Genomic DNA, 18071 nt, shown 5'->3' on the forward strand with positions numbered 1-18071 from the left:
TACCTTAAGAGTAAACGATTGCGCCTATAAACTCAATTGTGTGTGCGCCCTGTGAGCTGAACCGCAAAGAGTAGTCACCTGCTGTGCAACAATATTGAAGTGCGCGAGCTGGTTCTCACGACACAATTTCGACATATTGCTCTTGAATGAAGGGCAAGTTCCTTATTCTAAAGAAAACGGCCAGAAAAAAAAATTGTCAGGCGGCGCCGCTGTCGCCACCGACGGCTTTCTAGACAAACTAACGTTGTCTATGAAGCGCAGCTTTATTTCCACAGTATGACAAATCCCTCTAGAACCGCGCGGAGCCGACGCTGAGGGCACGCCGAATACGGCAGCCGTGAAACGTGACAGTTCGAAAGAATGACTCGCACTTTCCCATGCAACGACTCGCAAGCACTCGTAGCATGCTGCCCCTGCTTTGACATATACTACTACTTCTCGTAGGGCACCAATTGCAGGCTGGCAAGTATTACAAGCTGCCATCATACTCCTGCACGAGACACGTAGTACAAGAGTGGCCTGGTCGATCGCTATCATAAAGGTGGTGTGCTTCCTTCGAATGCCTGGTGTGTGTGTGCATGACTACGCACTTTAGCGGTATATTGCGATATCATATATTCGGACACTCGAGACATGCTCGTGCTGTCGCATGTGATGCCGTCCTGCTGTCCAGGTATTGACGCCGCACGCGCGACCCGCGCGTGCAAGGTTAGAATAACTACAAGGACAAACATTGCGTTTGGCCCCCGACAGAGAGATCTCCACTTCTAGACGGTGGACCTCTCTATCTCATCCACGAAGGCGGAGGCGTTGGTCGGCCATCCCGGCGTATTTCTCCGAACTGGGCCGTGACCTACTTGGGTCTTTCAGATGGAGCATCAGCGCTTGTGCACTCCAGTGGCAAAGGCGCTCATCGTCTAGGGGCTGGAGCTTCGAAAGGCGGTTGGCTGTCTGCTGCACCTTGACAAAAGATGCACTGTGCTGGACTTTACAAAGGATGACTGTACGCCGCTACGGCCACGTAGATGTTCCTCCCCCCCTTCTTTGAAGGCCCTTCCACGGTATTGCGGGTATCATCTACAGCTACAGCACCGGTACGCTATCCGGATGATCCTTGGCCTGCGGAGTAGCTAACACATTGCTGCTACTCTGGGCGAGGCCATGACCTGTCCCTGTTCCTGCTAGATTGTGGCCTCCACCATGTTGGTAGACTGCTTTACGGACCATGCAGAGAAGCGCTCCTCTCTAGCCCGCCGCTTTCGCGCATGGGCAGTCTGTGGCAGTTGTTCATGGAGGCTGTCAGCTGTCCTCCCATTCTAGCCTTCTAGCCATTCGATCGCCTTTTCTCCACGCATTTTCTGTGACATAGTTACTAGCGCTGAGACGACTAACGGAAAAAGACGTTGGAACAGGACAGAGCACTAGACTTCAACTGACAAGTTGTATTCAGAAAAAAAAGAACATGCAAGAAACCACCGTATGCTTAAATAAATGCGCAGACGGACGCAAAAACGAATGTGCCACGTAGGAGTAAACCACATGCGCAACGAAGCCAATAGGCGCCCACAGCAAGCCATTACAAAGCATTGATTAGGTTCTGCTCAAGGTACAACTTTATCTCACTCACTTTATTAGTGAGTGCCAGTGATGGAGCGCTTACCCATTAATCAGCAGCTTTTGAAGTACAATACGCCTCAAATATTTACCTATTTAAGTGCCTGACGAACTGTCTGAGCACTTGCATGTTATGAAAACACGCGGAGCCTTTATGTGTACTTCTACGGCTGTGGTCAGCTAAGTGGCCAGAGCCTGCGAGAGCGTTTACAGCATTTCGGTACTCCCTAAGCCGGTGATTCAGGCACCTGCGTGTTTGTCCGATATAGCATTTTCCGCAGGGAAGTTCAATTTTGTAAACCACTGCCACATTGCAGTCAACAAAGCTATTGACATGGTCCTTAGTGCATACACCTTGACTCCCAGCGTTGTTTACCAGCCTGCAAATTCTTGCGAGCTTGAGTGGTGCTTTAAAAACAACACCCACAGAGCACTTATTGGCCACATTTTTTAGGCGGTGAAACGCCCCGTGTACGTATGGCACGGCCACAGGGTGCCCCCTGGGACCTGCGTTATTGCGCTGAGTGGCTGCCGGGTCAGCTTTTAACTCTTTAATAAGGCTCTCGGGGACTGACACCAAGGTGTCATTGCGATATTCGGCCCTACGTAGACGGCTTGCTTGTTGCTGAACGCCGAAGGAAACCTGGTGCACACAAGATTTAACCAGAGCAGCTTTCAGCCGCTTAGTAGCTATACGTCTTTTTAGTAACTTGGAGTGGGCCGAATGGTAGTCAAGCAAGGGCTTCTCGCTCCTAGGCGAGCAGATCCAACAAATGGAACTATCATATACAAGGATACAGATATCTAGGAATCGTAGCAGACCATCTACTGCTAACTCATGTGCGAACTTATGACCTACTCCGCACTTTTCAAAAACACCTGGAAAGTTTTTGAAAGTGTAACCACTCCTCTCAAGCTTCGCTGTTTCAGCCCAACAAGAAAGTATTCGGTATACTTAAAAATCGTAGCTACAAAAGTATTGTTAAGTAATGATAAGGTACAATTGTCAACAACAGATAAAAACAAATTCCTTAAGAAGGCGCTATGCGTGATCCGATGCAGATACCATCTTTTTGCACAAAAGTGTCCTGGTCAACAACAACAAGGGCATAAGAGAGATCAAATCTTAGCACCTCAACCAAATTGTCAACAGAAAGGCAGTGACATTCTGAAAGTCAGCGGGACCAGACACTTCGATATGCTCCCTAACGGAAATTAAAAGCTCAGCCTGGGGGAGGACTGAGGGATGGGGGAGGTCTGGACTGATGACCCCACATGCTGCATATCGCCTAAGTAGCATCTAGGTGATGACATATTATTGGATCTTAAATAAAGCTTTATTCTCTCTCGCTCTCTACGCTGCAGCCTTCGCGTGCTGTCCAACACGTTCAGAAGGGATTCGCGTACACTACAGAGCATTAAAGCCCCAGCACTAGGGATATGTATTGCTCTCCGAAGATATTCTTCGACTGCAGGGGCGGCGCCAGGGGCGGGGGGGGGGGGGGGTGGCTGATGGGGCTTCAGCGCCGCCGAAATTTTTTTCGTGCTGTCCATGCACCGCCGACCAAAGCAACCCCCGGCGCAGGAAATCATTCTGGATTTTGTCTAGAACGTCTTTTTCATGCTCGAAAGCCATTTCACCGCGAAAATTGCGAACTCGGGCTGGATTTCGCGGCAACGCCCATGCACCAGGAGTCGCATAACGCAACCAGCCCCATCCGAGCACAAAGTTTCAAGGACGTTTTGATGTCGAACGGGCTCGCCGCGGCATCTCGCAGAGGCCGCGAAATCTACACTCTATCACGGAATCTACGGAGCGCGTGGATGTCAATTCCGAAACTTTATGGGTATAACGTTTTCAAAAACTTTTGATGTGAAAGGTGCATTTCCATTTCCAAACGTGTGCTTTAGATTTTTAGATTAATTGCGGAACTTTGTAAGTTTAATGTTCCCATAAATATTTGACGCCAAAGGTGCATTAATTTTCCAAAGTCATACATCGAGCCATACAACGAGACAAGCCAAATCAAGACACTATCAGACAAGTTGACAAAGCCCGCAGCGAGGCCCGATGAGACGAAGCGTTGTGGTGGTTCATTCGTGCCTTCATGTCACATAAAAAATATCAACATTTTTTTTCACGTGCGCCAAAGCATCCAGTGAAGATATTAAAGCCAGCAAAGGTAACTATGGTCTTATTTATTTTTTCTACTTTGACTTTTAATCGCGAGGACACATTGAGTCTCTTCAATTTTTTTGTTCACGTTCCACTACCCTGGGGGCTGCCAGAGCCAGCCAGAGCGCATGCGTTTTTCTCGTGTTGCACCGACCACCGCGCGGCGCACTTCGGTGCGCGTTCGCTTTTCTATGGCCGAGTGCATTTTCGCCTGACAGATTTTTGGACGCTTTCTAGCTAGCAGACGAGAAAATGAAACAACGGTCGCTCGCCGCCATCACTGCGGGGACTCGACGGATTGCACGGCGTTCGCTTGAGCGCAACCTCTCCTGAAAGTCTTGTCTCGCCGGCGTAGGATACCGAGCAGTATGCGCATGGTTCTTGGGGGTACCAAGCGTCTCGTGTTTTCTTTGATATTCCTTTAATAGCCACATTAGTTGCCCAAAGTAGGCATTCGATTGTGACCAACATACTTTCCTTCGCGTTCTTTTTTTTCATTACGGTTCCCCCGCCCTACGAAACGAAAAAAAAAAAAACGTTGCGGCGCAGCGATTTGTCTCATGGTGAAAGTTCTATTTTGTTACTTCTTTTGCGGAAAGTAATGGGCATGGGTCGCTTCAGCTGCCGGATACTCTTATTGTATTATTGCAATAGCAATTCTACGGAGACTCTAGGCTCATTCCTGCCGTCGCCGTCGCCCTCATGTTCCGCATAAAGTCCAAGGGCGATAACATCGTGACCGCGCGCCGCATGCTGTATGTGCGAGTGAAAGCGTGTGGGGGGTGGGGGGGAATTAGTGAGCCGACAATGGTGGCTCAGTCTTGTGTGCGCAAAGGAGAAAAGCGGGGAGCAAGCGCGCCGCTTTCCGTGACGCAGGATACATCGGGGGGAGAGGATGGAATTGGGGCGGGAACTAGGATTCTGTGAATCTGTGATTGCGCAAGATGTTTATTTGCCTTGTTTGACCCATTATATACCATGACTTTTTCTTAGATACGTAGATTTATTGGAGACTATCGGAGATTATTGGAGTGCAGTCAACTTTGTTTCCTGTGGCAATTTTTTGCCCTTTATCAAGCTGTATCTTCGCATTTGTATATTCCGTTGTATCTTCGCATTTCTAATGTACGAGGGAGAGTCAAATGAAAGTGAGCCTACCCACCCCGCACAATTATGGTTCTGTTCATTATCTGCAAGGCCTGCGCGCAGCACGCAGGCATCTTTCATTTACAAAAGTGGCACGCAGGTGTGCGGATAAACGTTCTTTAATGCGCTCATACACTGGGTTGAACATGGTTGCGTGACGTAATGGACGCTCCAGAAGTTGAGCAGCGTGGTGCCGTGAGGTTTTTCACAGCTAAAGGTGTTTCCCAATAAGAAGTTAGTCACCGTATGGCGGACGTGTACATTGAACATTGCATTTTATCGGCCACTGTGAAACGTTAGAACAAACGGTTCAAAGAAGGACGTGAAAGTTGCAAAGACGATCCCAGACCAGGCCAAAGCCATCGTGCAATCACCCCTAACAATATTGCAAAGGGTGATGAGCTGATGACACAAGAACTGAGGATAAGCATCGATGAACTGGCAGAGCGTGTGATCAGCAGTCACGGTTCGCTTCACCGTCACCGTTCACGCCATAATTCATGAACATCTCGGTTATCGGCTCTTGTGCGCGCAATGGATGCTCAAGATTTTGAACCACCGCCAGAATACGGAGAAGTTCGGCGCTGCCTTTACTCATTTGGTGCGTTATCACAATAAGGGTGACGATTTCTTGTCTGCAATTGTGATCCGGGACCAACCATGGTGCCACTACTACGAGCTTGAAACACGACGGCAAAGCTTGCAATGGAAACATTCGAATTCACCACCCCCAAAGGAAGCAAAGGCCGTCATTTCCGCCGGAATGTTGTTGTTGACTTTTATTTTTCGATCGTCTGGGGCCATTACTGATAGAATTTGCTAAATCTTGAGAGACTAGCAATTGTTTCCGACATTGTGAAACGCCGGATCGGCTGCGTGTTGCAATCAAGAACAAACTACGTGGAAAATTGACGAATGGGGTCATCTTGTTCCACGACAGTGCCCGTCCCCACGTCGCTGATGTGGTTAATGTAAAACTGGCGAAGTTCAAGTGGGAAACGCGGCAATATCCGCCATACAGCTCAAATCTGTCGCCTTGCGAATTCCACTTTTCGGGGCAACCCAATAAAGAGCTCAAGGGAACCAGATTCGTCGCGGACGATGACGTGAAAGTCAGTTGCAGACGTTTTGAAGCGGCAACCCAAGGAGCTTTCTAAGACGGGAATTACGCGATTCGATAGTCAATGGGACAAATGTCTAAATGCTCATGGAGGCTACTTTTAAATAAAGTGTCCCGTTTGTCGTATATTCGTATTGGCTCACTTTCATTTGACTCGCCCTCGCATATTTTGCAGAACTGCAGAATGCTTTTTATACGTGCTCTCTGCTGCGACTATAATTTCGGTGCAATTACTCACGATACACCACCGTTGACAGCTGCTCCTGCGTAATACATTGGAACAAGTGACAGCGTCGTTGAGATTTTTCACTGGCCGTTGCATATGTACAAGAATGTAAACAAGGATCTTGAATGACAAAGTTTCATTAAGATATTTGTCATCAACTTGTTCATTTCATGGCCTTTACATTTTTCATATCAACGGCATGCACTGCTTTGCTGCTTTCGAACTGATGTAGTTCTAAAGCTTGTGCTTATTAAATAGACCAAAAACACGGAAACATCGACATCAGTTATGTTAGGCACAATTTTTGGCACATACGAGTGTAATATTTTTTGGAAAAATACATATTTTACTTCTATTGACAGTGCGTAGCATTCAAGAATTCGTTTACAGTATCTTTGGCAATGGCAATGCAGTTATTTTTCATGTATTTGATCCCTAGGCAAATTGTTTAAGAGGAAGCTTTAGCTTGGGCCCAACTCCGACGCGGCCTATTCCGATAGATGTAAAACGCAGAAACGCTTTTCTGAGGTAACTACTGAATCGCTTTTAATGATATTTGTTGCATTTGAGAGAGAAAGTTAAATTCCAGTGTCTGTTGGAAGCGGAATTTCGATTTAAGGCCGGAACATTGTTTAAAATATTTTGAAAATTCGAAACTTCGAAAAAATAGAAGGACGAAGTTTACAAATTAATAGCTCTGCATCAAGAACAGATATCGCGGTTCTGTAAACGGCATCCATTACCCCATTCGAAGCAGACAAATACGATATGTCTATTTGTATATTACATGAATTGGGTATGTTTTGTACAAGGGTTCTGCAAGAGCCGTATTTCCATAATACTTAGTTTTTTTAGATTCATGTGTAACATATCAATTTTGTCCGCTGTAGATGTACTATTATCTGCAAATCACAGAATTGTGATAGCAACTTTCATTGCTGATTTACAGCGTTGTAAACTTCATTGTTTCGTTTTCCGGAAATTTTCAATTTTTGCCACTTTTGAGTAAAATATTGACGACCTAAATCGAAAATTCAAAAGAAATAGTGACTAGAATTTTAGTTTTTCTTTTAAATGCAATAAACCTCATGAAATTTGGTGCTGTGGTTGCCGAGAAAAATGAATTCCCCTTCTACATCTATTTAGATAGAAGCATCCGACCTAATGTTTCCTCTTAGGAGGAGGCCAAGCTGCAATGCGAGCCCGCAACCTCCCCCCCCCCCCCCACGCAATTTCTGGCTACGCCACTGTTCGACTGCCGCGATGATTGTCATTGGACAGGAGTACCTGGTCAACACATATATAACCACTGAGACTCTCGGAGTGCACATTCGACATCTTGCACGGCTACAGTCACGTGTGCAGCTTGTTGCCAGCACAAAGACCACATACTCCATGCTGTTGTATTACGACTATTCAGTATGACTTGATGCCCTCCGTCTTGAAGCCTACGAAGCTTCCATCACCCTGCATTGTGGTGTCCTCGGTGTCCCCGGCGATATCAGGTGTGCCTCTGAGTTCCTGAGAGTGTTTATAAGGCATAACTGTCGCTGCTAGCCTTTGAAGCAGTTGTGTTCTCCTAAACGAGCCCTATTTCGACCGCGTTCACATTTATACAGACGGTTCCACCAGTTCCAACAGCTCTAACGGAGGTGTAATTATACAAGCGGACTCCCTCGCAATGCAGTTTGCACTCTGTCACATAACAACGTTGACAGGAGCATAACTACAGGCTCTTCAAGGTGCCGCCAAATACGTGCTACCATAGCCACCTCATCGCTGGGCTATATTCAACGATTCGAAGGCAGCCCGACAAACTCTGCAGTTTGCCCTTCGTCATTGTTCACAATACTTGCAATAGTGTGCAAAACAAGGCAAGGTGGGCATGGCAGCCAATGTAACAACATCCAATCTCAATTGGCAGTTGAAACATTTAGTCTCAACAAAGGTTTCTGCAAAAAAAGGAACTTTGTACAGTTATTTTTCAAGCGATCGGCTGAAGCTTCAAATATTTTTTGGCTATACTATTTTTGGCTATAATATTTTTGGCTATAACCGGGCTGCCATTCTGCATTTATGTGCCTTCTGTATTTTCCTGTGCTCTCAGAAAAACAATTCAAACTTTGCAATTTTACCGGCTATTGCCGGTACCAAAAGCACTCGAAGTGTACAAATATTATAAATATTGGTTATTTTGGCAGTCGTATCACTTCATTTTCTTTCCATACACATGATTTGAAAGTCTGGATCATACAATGTGCTTTTCAAAAAGAATGTCCATGGATGTCTTCTGGCTGGGGTTGGAAAGAATAACAAATTTTAGCCAAAATGCTAGAAAGGTTTCGGGAAGAAAAATAAACGGGAAGAATGCGTTCTGAACTTGAACAAACGTGTGGATTTTTTTTTCAAACATATCTGTGACGGTAGAAAAACGCTAGTTTGTTTGAAGCGCAACAACCCTACTACGTGTTGGAAAACTATGGCACAAACAGGCAGGATCTGCACAGCTGCGTTACACTTCGTTCGACCAAGCGAAGCTGTCTAACCTGAGGTTTTAGTATACAGCTGCTTCTACGCACCAGTCTGTATGACTGGAACAAGAGCACGCCTAGACATACTTCACAACCTGGCGTTCAAATTCTGACGCGAAAGAAAAGCGTGCAGTTAATGTAATGCATTTTTAGAAAACGTAATAAGACTAAATAAATCAATATTTCGTGTGTTATTATCGTCAAAGGCAAAAAAATTGCATGCAATGTTCATATAATTGACTGTGAAATAAAACGCGCCCCGCGCCTCAACGCTCGTCCACGGGAGATGCTTACCGACGTTAAACAACTTCCGAACTATCAACTTTAAGGGAATAATTATAACGAGAAAGTTCTTCTTCCTTGGAAAGACCTAATTAGACAGCTTCTATCGTCCCACTAGTTACGTAAACTTTTTTTCTGCGTCCTGAAGAAAGCTGGTGAAATTTAAAAGAGATGCACGTGACACGTCCGCGTGCGCGCCTTGATTCAGTGTGTGGCATCTATGAACGAAAACGAGCATGGAAAGTGACAGGGCTGCAACGCAGACACTGGCTGCATGATTTACGTCACTAATCTGCAATCCTCGCTGGGGTTCGTAAAAGCGATCAGCCGACCGGGCTGAACGCGCGGTCGGTCCATACGTAGCACGTTTGAGAACACTGCAAACGAGTCTCTTATTAGTGACGCAAGGGGGCATGTCATGTGCTCTTTTCCCCATCCTGCAGGTTTTCTTTATACCGTAGAAAAAGTTACTACGTAACTTGCAGAAAATTAGAAGTCTGGGAATTAGGTTAATACTAAAACGCCGCACAACTTTATCGGTGGGAGTTTTGTGCTGAAGTTGTTACTTGCGATGTTGGGTTAAAAAAAATTTTCGACTAATTGTGGAAACGAGCAGAAAGCGAAAAAAAAAAGGTAGTGCGACTTGCTCCATAGAATAACCAATTGCATACACTTCTTCGCGCACTCTAGGAGTGCTTGGGCACATTTTTAATCCCAGGTGTAAAGATGGATGAGACGCTCCGTACGAAACCGAACTGATTTTCCCACTGCTACATTTACCGCTACTGGCACAACATGCCGAAGTGCCGTTTTGCAAGGCGTCCCAGTAAGATTTTGCGCGTGTCGTTATTCGGCAGTGGCCTCCCGACGCTTGGTTGGTGCGGTAAACTATAGGAGGTAAACTATGTCCCCGAAGTGCGACCATCATTAAAGTAAATATTTGAGAATCCTTACCCGGTTTAAATGACTGGTTTCTTCTAGCGGCGCGTGGAACTCGGTACACCCAAATAATTTTGTCCCTGTTGCTTCAGTGAATGTCATGCGAAGTTATCATATCTGAAGAAGCACTCCATAATTTGGTATTTTGTCACTGCTCTATTGCAAAAATTCCTCTTTTAAAGCGGAGATTACGTTGAAAACTCTCCAAGAGGCATTTCCAACTGTGCGTGCTGCCGTTCCGGCTGTTTTGCTGTATAGCTTATACGCAGGACAGCACTCGTATAACGAATCAACTTATATGTAGCCTTACGTGGGCTGCCCATATGGATATGATGGTGATGGGCTCTGTTCACTACGTTATTGGGCAACGAAACAAGAAACTGTGCATAACTGTCCTCCCTACAAAAAAAACAAATAAAATAAAAGAAAAAAGATATACGCATGCAAGCGCGTATTTTTTTCATTATTATACCGATATTTTCTAGGCTTGCTTTCCGGGCGCTTGGCGCGCTTGCTGGGTGGCTTTCTTGCCGAACAATATGAGTCAATCTTTGAGAGCATGTAATCCGCGGCCGTGTGGGTCACGTGGGCCACGTGGTCTTGCCATGTTCCCGTGCAGGTCCGTAATCATTATGGTGCAAAACGCGGTGCAGAAGATGAACAACCTTTTAACATCTAATTAATCGCTTTAAGAAGGCTTCGTTTCTCATAAACCACAACATGTCCTTTGGATCTGCGCTCTTTTGGGTGTTCTTGTTTTCTTTTCCAGATGTCTGTTTGTGGTCGTCATAAACCTGCCTTACCTTTGGCTAAGCTTACAAAATACTAGGTGCTGGGGCAGCTATTTCGCGGAATGTTCAAGCATACGGCGTCTCCCCGAAAGCAGTTATATATTCAATGTGCAGGCTTGCTTTGCTGCCACAAAGAAAATATATCGGTAGACCCACTTTTTTTCTGCCGAGTCCACGCGCTCCAATTTATATTCCTGATTAAACTTAGCTGCTAAACAATATAGCTGGCTATTTGAAACTGGTCAAAAAATCAACTACGCGTGAGTCACAGCAGAATACAAGTTGTTGATCAATCAATAAACTACTATTATCCCCCACGTTACCCTTGTTATAAAGTCCCTTCTCAACAAAGTCTTGACGTGGTATACATAAAGACTTAAAAGCCTCATAACTATGTGACATAATATGTGCGAGCCATGTTTCGCGTTGCCTTGTAATGTCCAGGTGTATGCACTATGCATAAATTTAGGCTGCACACTAATACGATTGCACTAATATGTTGCTGGTTATGTACAATGAAATATCAGAACCTACCAGTTATGATGGCCACTTTTCCTTTTAGGTCCGGCATTATGCGCTAAGTGTGCGTGAAACCTTGGTGTACCCCAGAGGCGTGGACGAAGCGGCGCGTACGTCTGGGCCTTGCCACGTCGACTGAAGCGTTTATGGTGGTTCCTCTTATATAAAGCATTACGCTCCTCCCCTATCCTCTTTCCCAGTGCGCTACAGATTTTGAAGCCGCACGCCATAGGTTGGTAACTTGCCCAATTTCGCTTACGAGTCTGGCTCTATCGCACATGCTTCAAATAATGCTGTCCAGAGACCTTAACAACGCTACAAAGGGCAACGTATCAGTGCGTCGTTTACGGCTCCGCGCGCACATGCAGTTTTGCAGGTTAATTTTTTAATATAACAGCTGTGCTAGCGTTCCTCCGTCGGTTCGCTTGCGGTGTGCATGAAGCGAGTGATGTGTGTATCGACGGGTCAACTAGACAATTTTCAGAAGCGCGATAGGGTGATTGTGTACCGACTCCTCGAAGTCAGTGTCATTATTTATGTCAGAATTAAATATGAATTATTCGCGTTTTTTCCGGCGTGACAGATGTGGTCGTCGGGGAGGTAGCGTGATGGTTCTTGTTAAGGGCACCCTGGTTTCTTCTCCTCTTGCAATCAACAGTAAAAGCAAAATCCTCTGTGTGAACATTTCATTGGCTCATCGCGCCACTTTTATCGTTGCCTGCTACTGGCCACCTGATTCTGATCACTCCTTCATTGACGACCTAAGTACCATTCTACTTGATATCAAAAACCAGTTTCCCTGCGCTAACCTCATGATTAGCGGTGATTTTAACTTGCCAGCAATTGAATGGGAAAACCTAACTGCATCTTCACGTCATTCTAGAGATTTTTTGGATCCTATTCTTTCTTTCAGCCTCGCTCAAACTGTCGGAATACCAACTCGTGGTAGTAACACCCTTGATCTTGTCCTTGTGTCAAATTCTCAGCTAATTCAGTCATTGTCATCCACCGACGGTCTTAGCGATCATATGTTAGTGTTGTTCAACCTCCCTATTTCAATCCATTCATGCCAACGCTCAAAAAGTACGCTCGTGACCACAGCAAAGCAGATTTTTCCAAGATCAGTGAGGATATGGTCAAATTTCTCCAACAATTTGAACAATCAGCTCCTGATAGGTCTAAGGATGAAAATTGGTCTTCCTATAAAGAAAAAAAAATACCTCTCTAATAGAATCCCATGTACCCCTCCTTTGCATTCGTGGTGATGCCGGGAAACCGTGGTTTACAAAGTGATTAGGAGAATTATGTAACAAGACAAAGCCATTGTTCAGGGGAGCCAAGAGCTCCAATTCAGCAATAAAATGGGAAAAGTATATAGATTATCTGCGTAACTATACGAAGTTGCCGAGGAACACGAAGCGACACTTCTACAACGAGGACTTACTGGATATCCTCAGAAATAACCCCAAAAAGTTTTGGACTTTGTTAACTCCCAACCGTACTGGCTCGCATAACATCTCTTTTTTATATCAGGATGGTTCCGTCGTTCCAAAGCAGCTTCCTGCTGACGTTTTCAATGCGTATTTCACGTCTGTTTTTACCTAGGAACCAGCTGCTATTATGCCTATACCACTCAGCTCAAATTTCCTTCAAATGCCACCAGTTAGTATCGCGGCAGAAGGAATCTGTAAAATAATTGATAATTTAAATATATCCAGTGCCCCGGGGCCTGACAACATATCTTCCAAAATCCTTAAAGGCACAAAAGTAATATCCAGTCGCGTACTACAAGTCATTTTCATGCAGTCTATTTCCAGTGGCCCAATTCCGTCCGAGTGGAAAGTAAGCAGAGTGGTACAGCTTTTAAGGCAGGAAGTCGCTCCGATCCGTCAAATTATCGCTCTATCTCGTTAACATGCACTGCATGCAAACCCAGTAAACTTTTATTTTAATCCCACGTGACAAAGCACCTGGATAGTAATTCCCTTTTCTTCTCAAACCAGCACAGATTTCTGTCTGACATTTAGCGCGAATGTCAGCTGTTTGAATTCACGACGGACCTGAACTTAAACCTAGACTCATCCTTTCAAACTGACGTCATTTACTTTGATTTCTTTAAGGCTTTTGACCGTGTTCCCCTGACCAGCGCCTCATGACTAAACTTCCTTGCCTTTCACTGGACCCGCTGATATTTTGATGGATTCACTGCTTTTTAACTAATCGTTCGTAGTACGCGGTCATCGAAAGTCATCTTTCTGCCGTTACTAAAGTTATGTCCGCTGTCCCTCAGGGCTCTGTTCTTGGCATGCTTCTGTTCCTAATCTTTACCAATGACCTGCCTACGGAAATTTCATCATCCATTCGTCTATTTGCGGATGATTGCGTTCTCTACCGACTTATCTCTATTATTAACGATCAGTCATGGCTGCAGGATGATTTAACCTTAATCCAAAATTGGTGTTCAACCTGGCTCATGCAGTAAAATGTACCAAAATGTAAGTTTATGCATTTGTCTCGTAAAAGATTTCACCTACCATTCTCATACACGCTAAACACTACCGCACTATAACAAGTGGAATTTTATAGGTATCTAGGCATAGAAATAAGAAGCAATCTAAGCTGGTCTAAGCAGATCACCTCGCTTTTTGCAGGCGTTTCTCATCAGACGAACACTCAGGCTTGCTTCGTCCACGGTTAGACTTTCATCCGTACCAAACTTGAACACGCATCCCCTATCTGGAATCCCTATCACGAGTACCTAATACAGGCATTAGAGGCAATACGATATTGAGCTCCCCGTTTTACAACATCCAAATATAATTCTCGGTTGAGCGTTACTAACATCGAAGCTTCGATTGGTCTAACCCCCCTGGCATCCGGTCATAAGATTGCAAGTCTGTGCCTTTGTCATAGGCTATATTATAATTTTCGTCATTTACGTAAGAGCCTTATTCTGCCGTCATGATATCATCACGACGCCTGTTTAATTGTCACAGTGTTCAACGCATTGATGGTTGAACTAACGCTTTCAATAAATCATTTCTGTCGACGCTGGCGACGGAAACGCCGCTAGCGTTTTCGCAGAAGCTATATAAGCGCGCGCGCTGTGGAATAAAGAGCATTCTTTCGTTGGCTCAAGTGAGCGTCTGCCTTGCTACATCATCTGGCGACGAGAATGGGATCGCGTCTCTGAGCGGCGCCTATCTAGCTACCATTGGCACCGAGCGAAGCGGGTCGAGCAGAGTGACTGAACATGTCGAACTTTTGGGGAATTTGATTCCTATGTCGAAGGGGGTGACGAATACTTCTATTCATATATAGAGCGTTTCGAACATTACTGGAAAGTCACGCAAATTGAAGATGGCAACTTCAAGAAATCTGCTTTTATCACTGCCCTCGGAAGGCGCCCGTACAAGACCCTCAAGGACCTGCTGTTGCCTGCTACAGGGGAGGCCGAGTCATTCTATGATGTGGTCAACGTCTTGATGGGGCACTACGCGCAGGGTAGCCAAGTAATGACTGAGAGGTTCAAGTTCAATCACCGGCACCAGCTCGAAATGGAGTACATCTCAGCGTTTAACATTAACTAAGACACATGGCTGCCAATTGCGCATTCGGGACTTTTCTGGACGACGCGCTACTTGAGCGCTTTGTTGTGGGGCTACGAAACCCGGCCATTGCTCAAGAGGAAAGACCTTAACTTCAGAAACAGCGCACGGCTTTGCGAAAGCAGCGGAACTCGACGAAAGAGAGTCGAAGAGCTTCCGACCGTCTGATGGAAATCCACAAACGGACGAAGCCATCCACGCTCTCAGCAAGAAAGGCCGTTCATAACAAAAACCTAGGGTAAGCACACCACAAGGTTTCGGTCTTAGCGGAAATTGCTACAGATGCGGAGACAAGCACAACGCAAGTGATCGCAAATATGGTAAGGCACGATGTCACTGGTTCAAGAAAGTAGGTCATTTAGCGAAGGTTTGCATGAAGAAAAACGGCAAAGCGGTGAATGCGCTCGAGGTACAGACCGAGCCAGACCACTTGCACCTTTTTCAAGTTGATTTAAACAAGCAAATTCAGAGGCCCTATCTGGTAGAAGTGAAAATCGCGGGTCAACCTGTGAGTATTCATGTAGATACTGGTGCAGCCGTATCTATTATCAACGAGCAGATCTACGCTCAACTGCCACGGAAGCCAGGTCTGTCACAGTGCCTTCTCGAACTGAAAAATAACGGTGGCACGCCGCTCGAGATCACAGGACAGACGCTTGTAAGTGTCGAGTACGAAAGTTAAAATAAAACTTCGACAGTGATTGTCGTTTCTGGAACTCAACCATGCCTACTAGGGCGCGACTGGTTTGCGCAGCTCAAATTGAACTGGAATCACGTTTTCATCGTGGAAGCAGAGCAAAAAGTAAAACTCTTGCTGCAGAAGTACCCTGACATGTTCAGTCCGCAAGTTGGTTTGATAAAGGGCTATGACGCGAAAATAGTTTTGAAAGGAGAGGCTCGTCTGGCCTTCTGAAAGGCTCTTCCTGTTCCGTAGGCAATGAAAAATATCGTTGAACAGAATCTGCCCGCACTCAATGACAGAGGGATCATGCAGCGAATCATGCAGAACGACTGGACCACACCACTTATAGGCGTCCCAAAGCCTGAGCACAAGGTGAGGCTATGCGGCGACTATAAAGTCTTGTTAAACCTTTCCAGAAAGACTGAACATTACCCACTGCCACTCGTAGAGGATATTTTTGCAGTACTGGTTGGCGGAAAAGTCTTTACAGTGCTAGATATAACCACGGCATATCAGCAGCGGCCAGCGCATGACGATTCGCAGAAGCTGCTTACTATTAACACCCATCTTGTCTTGTTCAAGCGTCTTTGCATGCCGTACGGTATTTCAAGTGCGCAGGCTACTTTTCAGACTGTTATGGACGAGATGGGGGGGGGGGCTGAAGAGACTGGAAGGAGTAGTGCAGCAACCGGAAAAACCCCGGCCGAATTGTTCCTATCATGGAGTCCAAGGACACGGCTAACCACGCTGCACCCCGAGCTTCACAACCGTCTGGAGAAAGACGAGTGATGGCACGTCCAGCAGCCTGCTGCCCACTGGCGCGAGTTCAAAGAAGGTGACACGGTGTGGGTTAAGGGAACTAGACCAGGTGAACCGGCATGGATTACTGCTATCATCGTCAGACGAATCATTGCTGTGACTTAGGTTGTGAACATACAAAATCAAGAGAGGTTAGTTCACGCAGACTATCTGGTAGAGGCAACGTTTCCTGTTCCAGTGCAGCCCGTGAGCTTTCGGCCTGCCGGAAGAGGTTGTCACTGACAACGGGCCACAGTTCGTGTCATCGGAGTTCGTAGTTTTCCTCTCACCAAACGGAATCGGCCGCAAGACGACACCACCTTATCATCCGGCGTCTAATGGAGCTGCTGAACGCCTTATTCAGACCGTGAAAAGGAACCTGGAAAAACAGTTGCAGGATGAAGAGCGAGCGGGAGTTTCCAAATCTATTCAACATCGCTTTGACCAGTTCCTTTTCCACTACAGAAACACCCCATGTGCAGCAACCGGAAAAACCCCGGCCGAATTGTTCCTATCATGGAGTCCAAGGACACGGCTAACCACGCTGCACCCCGAGCTTCACAACCGTCTGGAGAAAGACGAGTGATGGCACGTCCAGCAGCCTGCTGCCTACTGGCGCGAGTTCAAAGAAGGTGACACGGTGTGGGTTAAGGGAACTAGACCAGGTGAACCGGCATGGATTACTGCTATCATCGTCAGACGAATCATTGCTGTGACTTAGGTTGTGAACATACAAAATCAAGAGAGGTTAGTTCACGCAGACTATCTGGTAGAGGCAACGTTTCCTGTTCCAGTGCAGCCCGTGATTCCTCATCCTGTGCCATTCCCAAGAACTCGGCAGACACTCCCACCAACAGAATCTGACTCGCCGGCATCGGCTCCATCTGTCGAAGACAGACAGCAGGAGCCAGCAACGCCACAAGAAAAGGGACCTGCTTACCATACACCTGGAGCGACTCCATCCGAATCCCCCGACCTCGGCCAACCAGGTGTGGACAACGCAGAATCACCAAGGGCATATCCCTCTTTGGAGAAGCACAAGAGAGTGTCGGCAGCCGTAGCGTTGGGGCTTACAATAAAAAAAATGGGGGGGGGGGGAGCATATAGTGTCATCGCACCAACAGGGTCTCAGAAGCGCCGCTAGCGCCTCGGAAAGGCCGCCAGCGTTTTAGCAAAAAAGTGCGCGCGATGAAAAATAAAGAGCATTCCTTCATTGTCTCCAGTGTGCTTCTGACTTGCTATATTACCATATCGGATTGGAATGTACTTCCTGACGGTAGCGTCAATGAAAGAAATTCTGTAAAATTTAAACAGTTATTATTACACCAGTGTTGTCCACAGCCCCAGTAGTAAGCCCTTTTATGGGCTTTTTTCATTTTCATGTGTTTAATGTGTTACCAGTTCTTGCACTCTGTATTAATGTTTCTTATCTTTGTGACCTGTGGTTACCATTTGTTAAACCCCCCCCCCGCCCTTTTGTAATGCCCCATCAGGGGCCCTTAAGGGCAAATAAATTATGTTGATGATGAAATGCTTGCATATAACATAGTGCTTGTCGCTGCATTGCAGCCTACGTGTTACTTTATTGCCCCTATAAGCCCAGCAATGCCAACCTTCTGCATCGGGGCAATCATGCGCT

The 18071-nt window shown here is 46.1% G+C and overlaps 1 protein-coding gene across 2 annotated transcripts in view; it reads right to left on the reverse strand.

Moving 5' to 3' along the window:
- LOC142576294 (putative oxidoreductase TM_0325) overlaps nt 1-17500 on the reverse strand; it is a 42836-nt gene extending 25336 nt beyond the window's left edge. Inside the window, exon 1 of one of the 2 annotated variants that reach the window (XM_075686349.1) lies at nt 17373-17500. In XM_075686349.1, coding sequence (XP_075542464.1) covers nt 17373-17451 — 79 coding nt within the window. In that variant the 5' untranslated portion in view covers nt 17452-17500. Of the gene's footprint in view, nt 1-11359; nt 11636-17372 lie in introns of those variants that run through there. The other variant, XM_075686350.1, reaches the window with a different exon arrangement.
- Between the last annotated feature and the right edge of the window lie 571 nt (nt 17501-18071).

The sequence above is a fragment of the Dermacentor variabilis genome, chromosome 3 (assembly GCF_050947875.1).
Source record: "Dermacentor variabilis isolate Ectoservices chromosome 3, ASM5094787v1, whole genome shotgun sequence".
In the NCBI taxonomy this organism is placed as follows: domain Eukaryota; kingdom Metazoa; phylum Arthropoda; class Arachnida; order Ixodida; family Ixodidae; genus Dermacentor; species Dermacentor variabilis.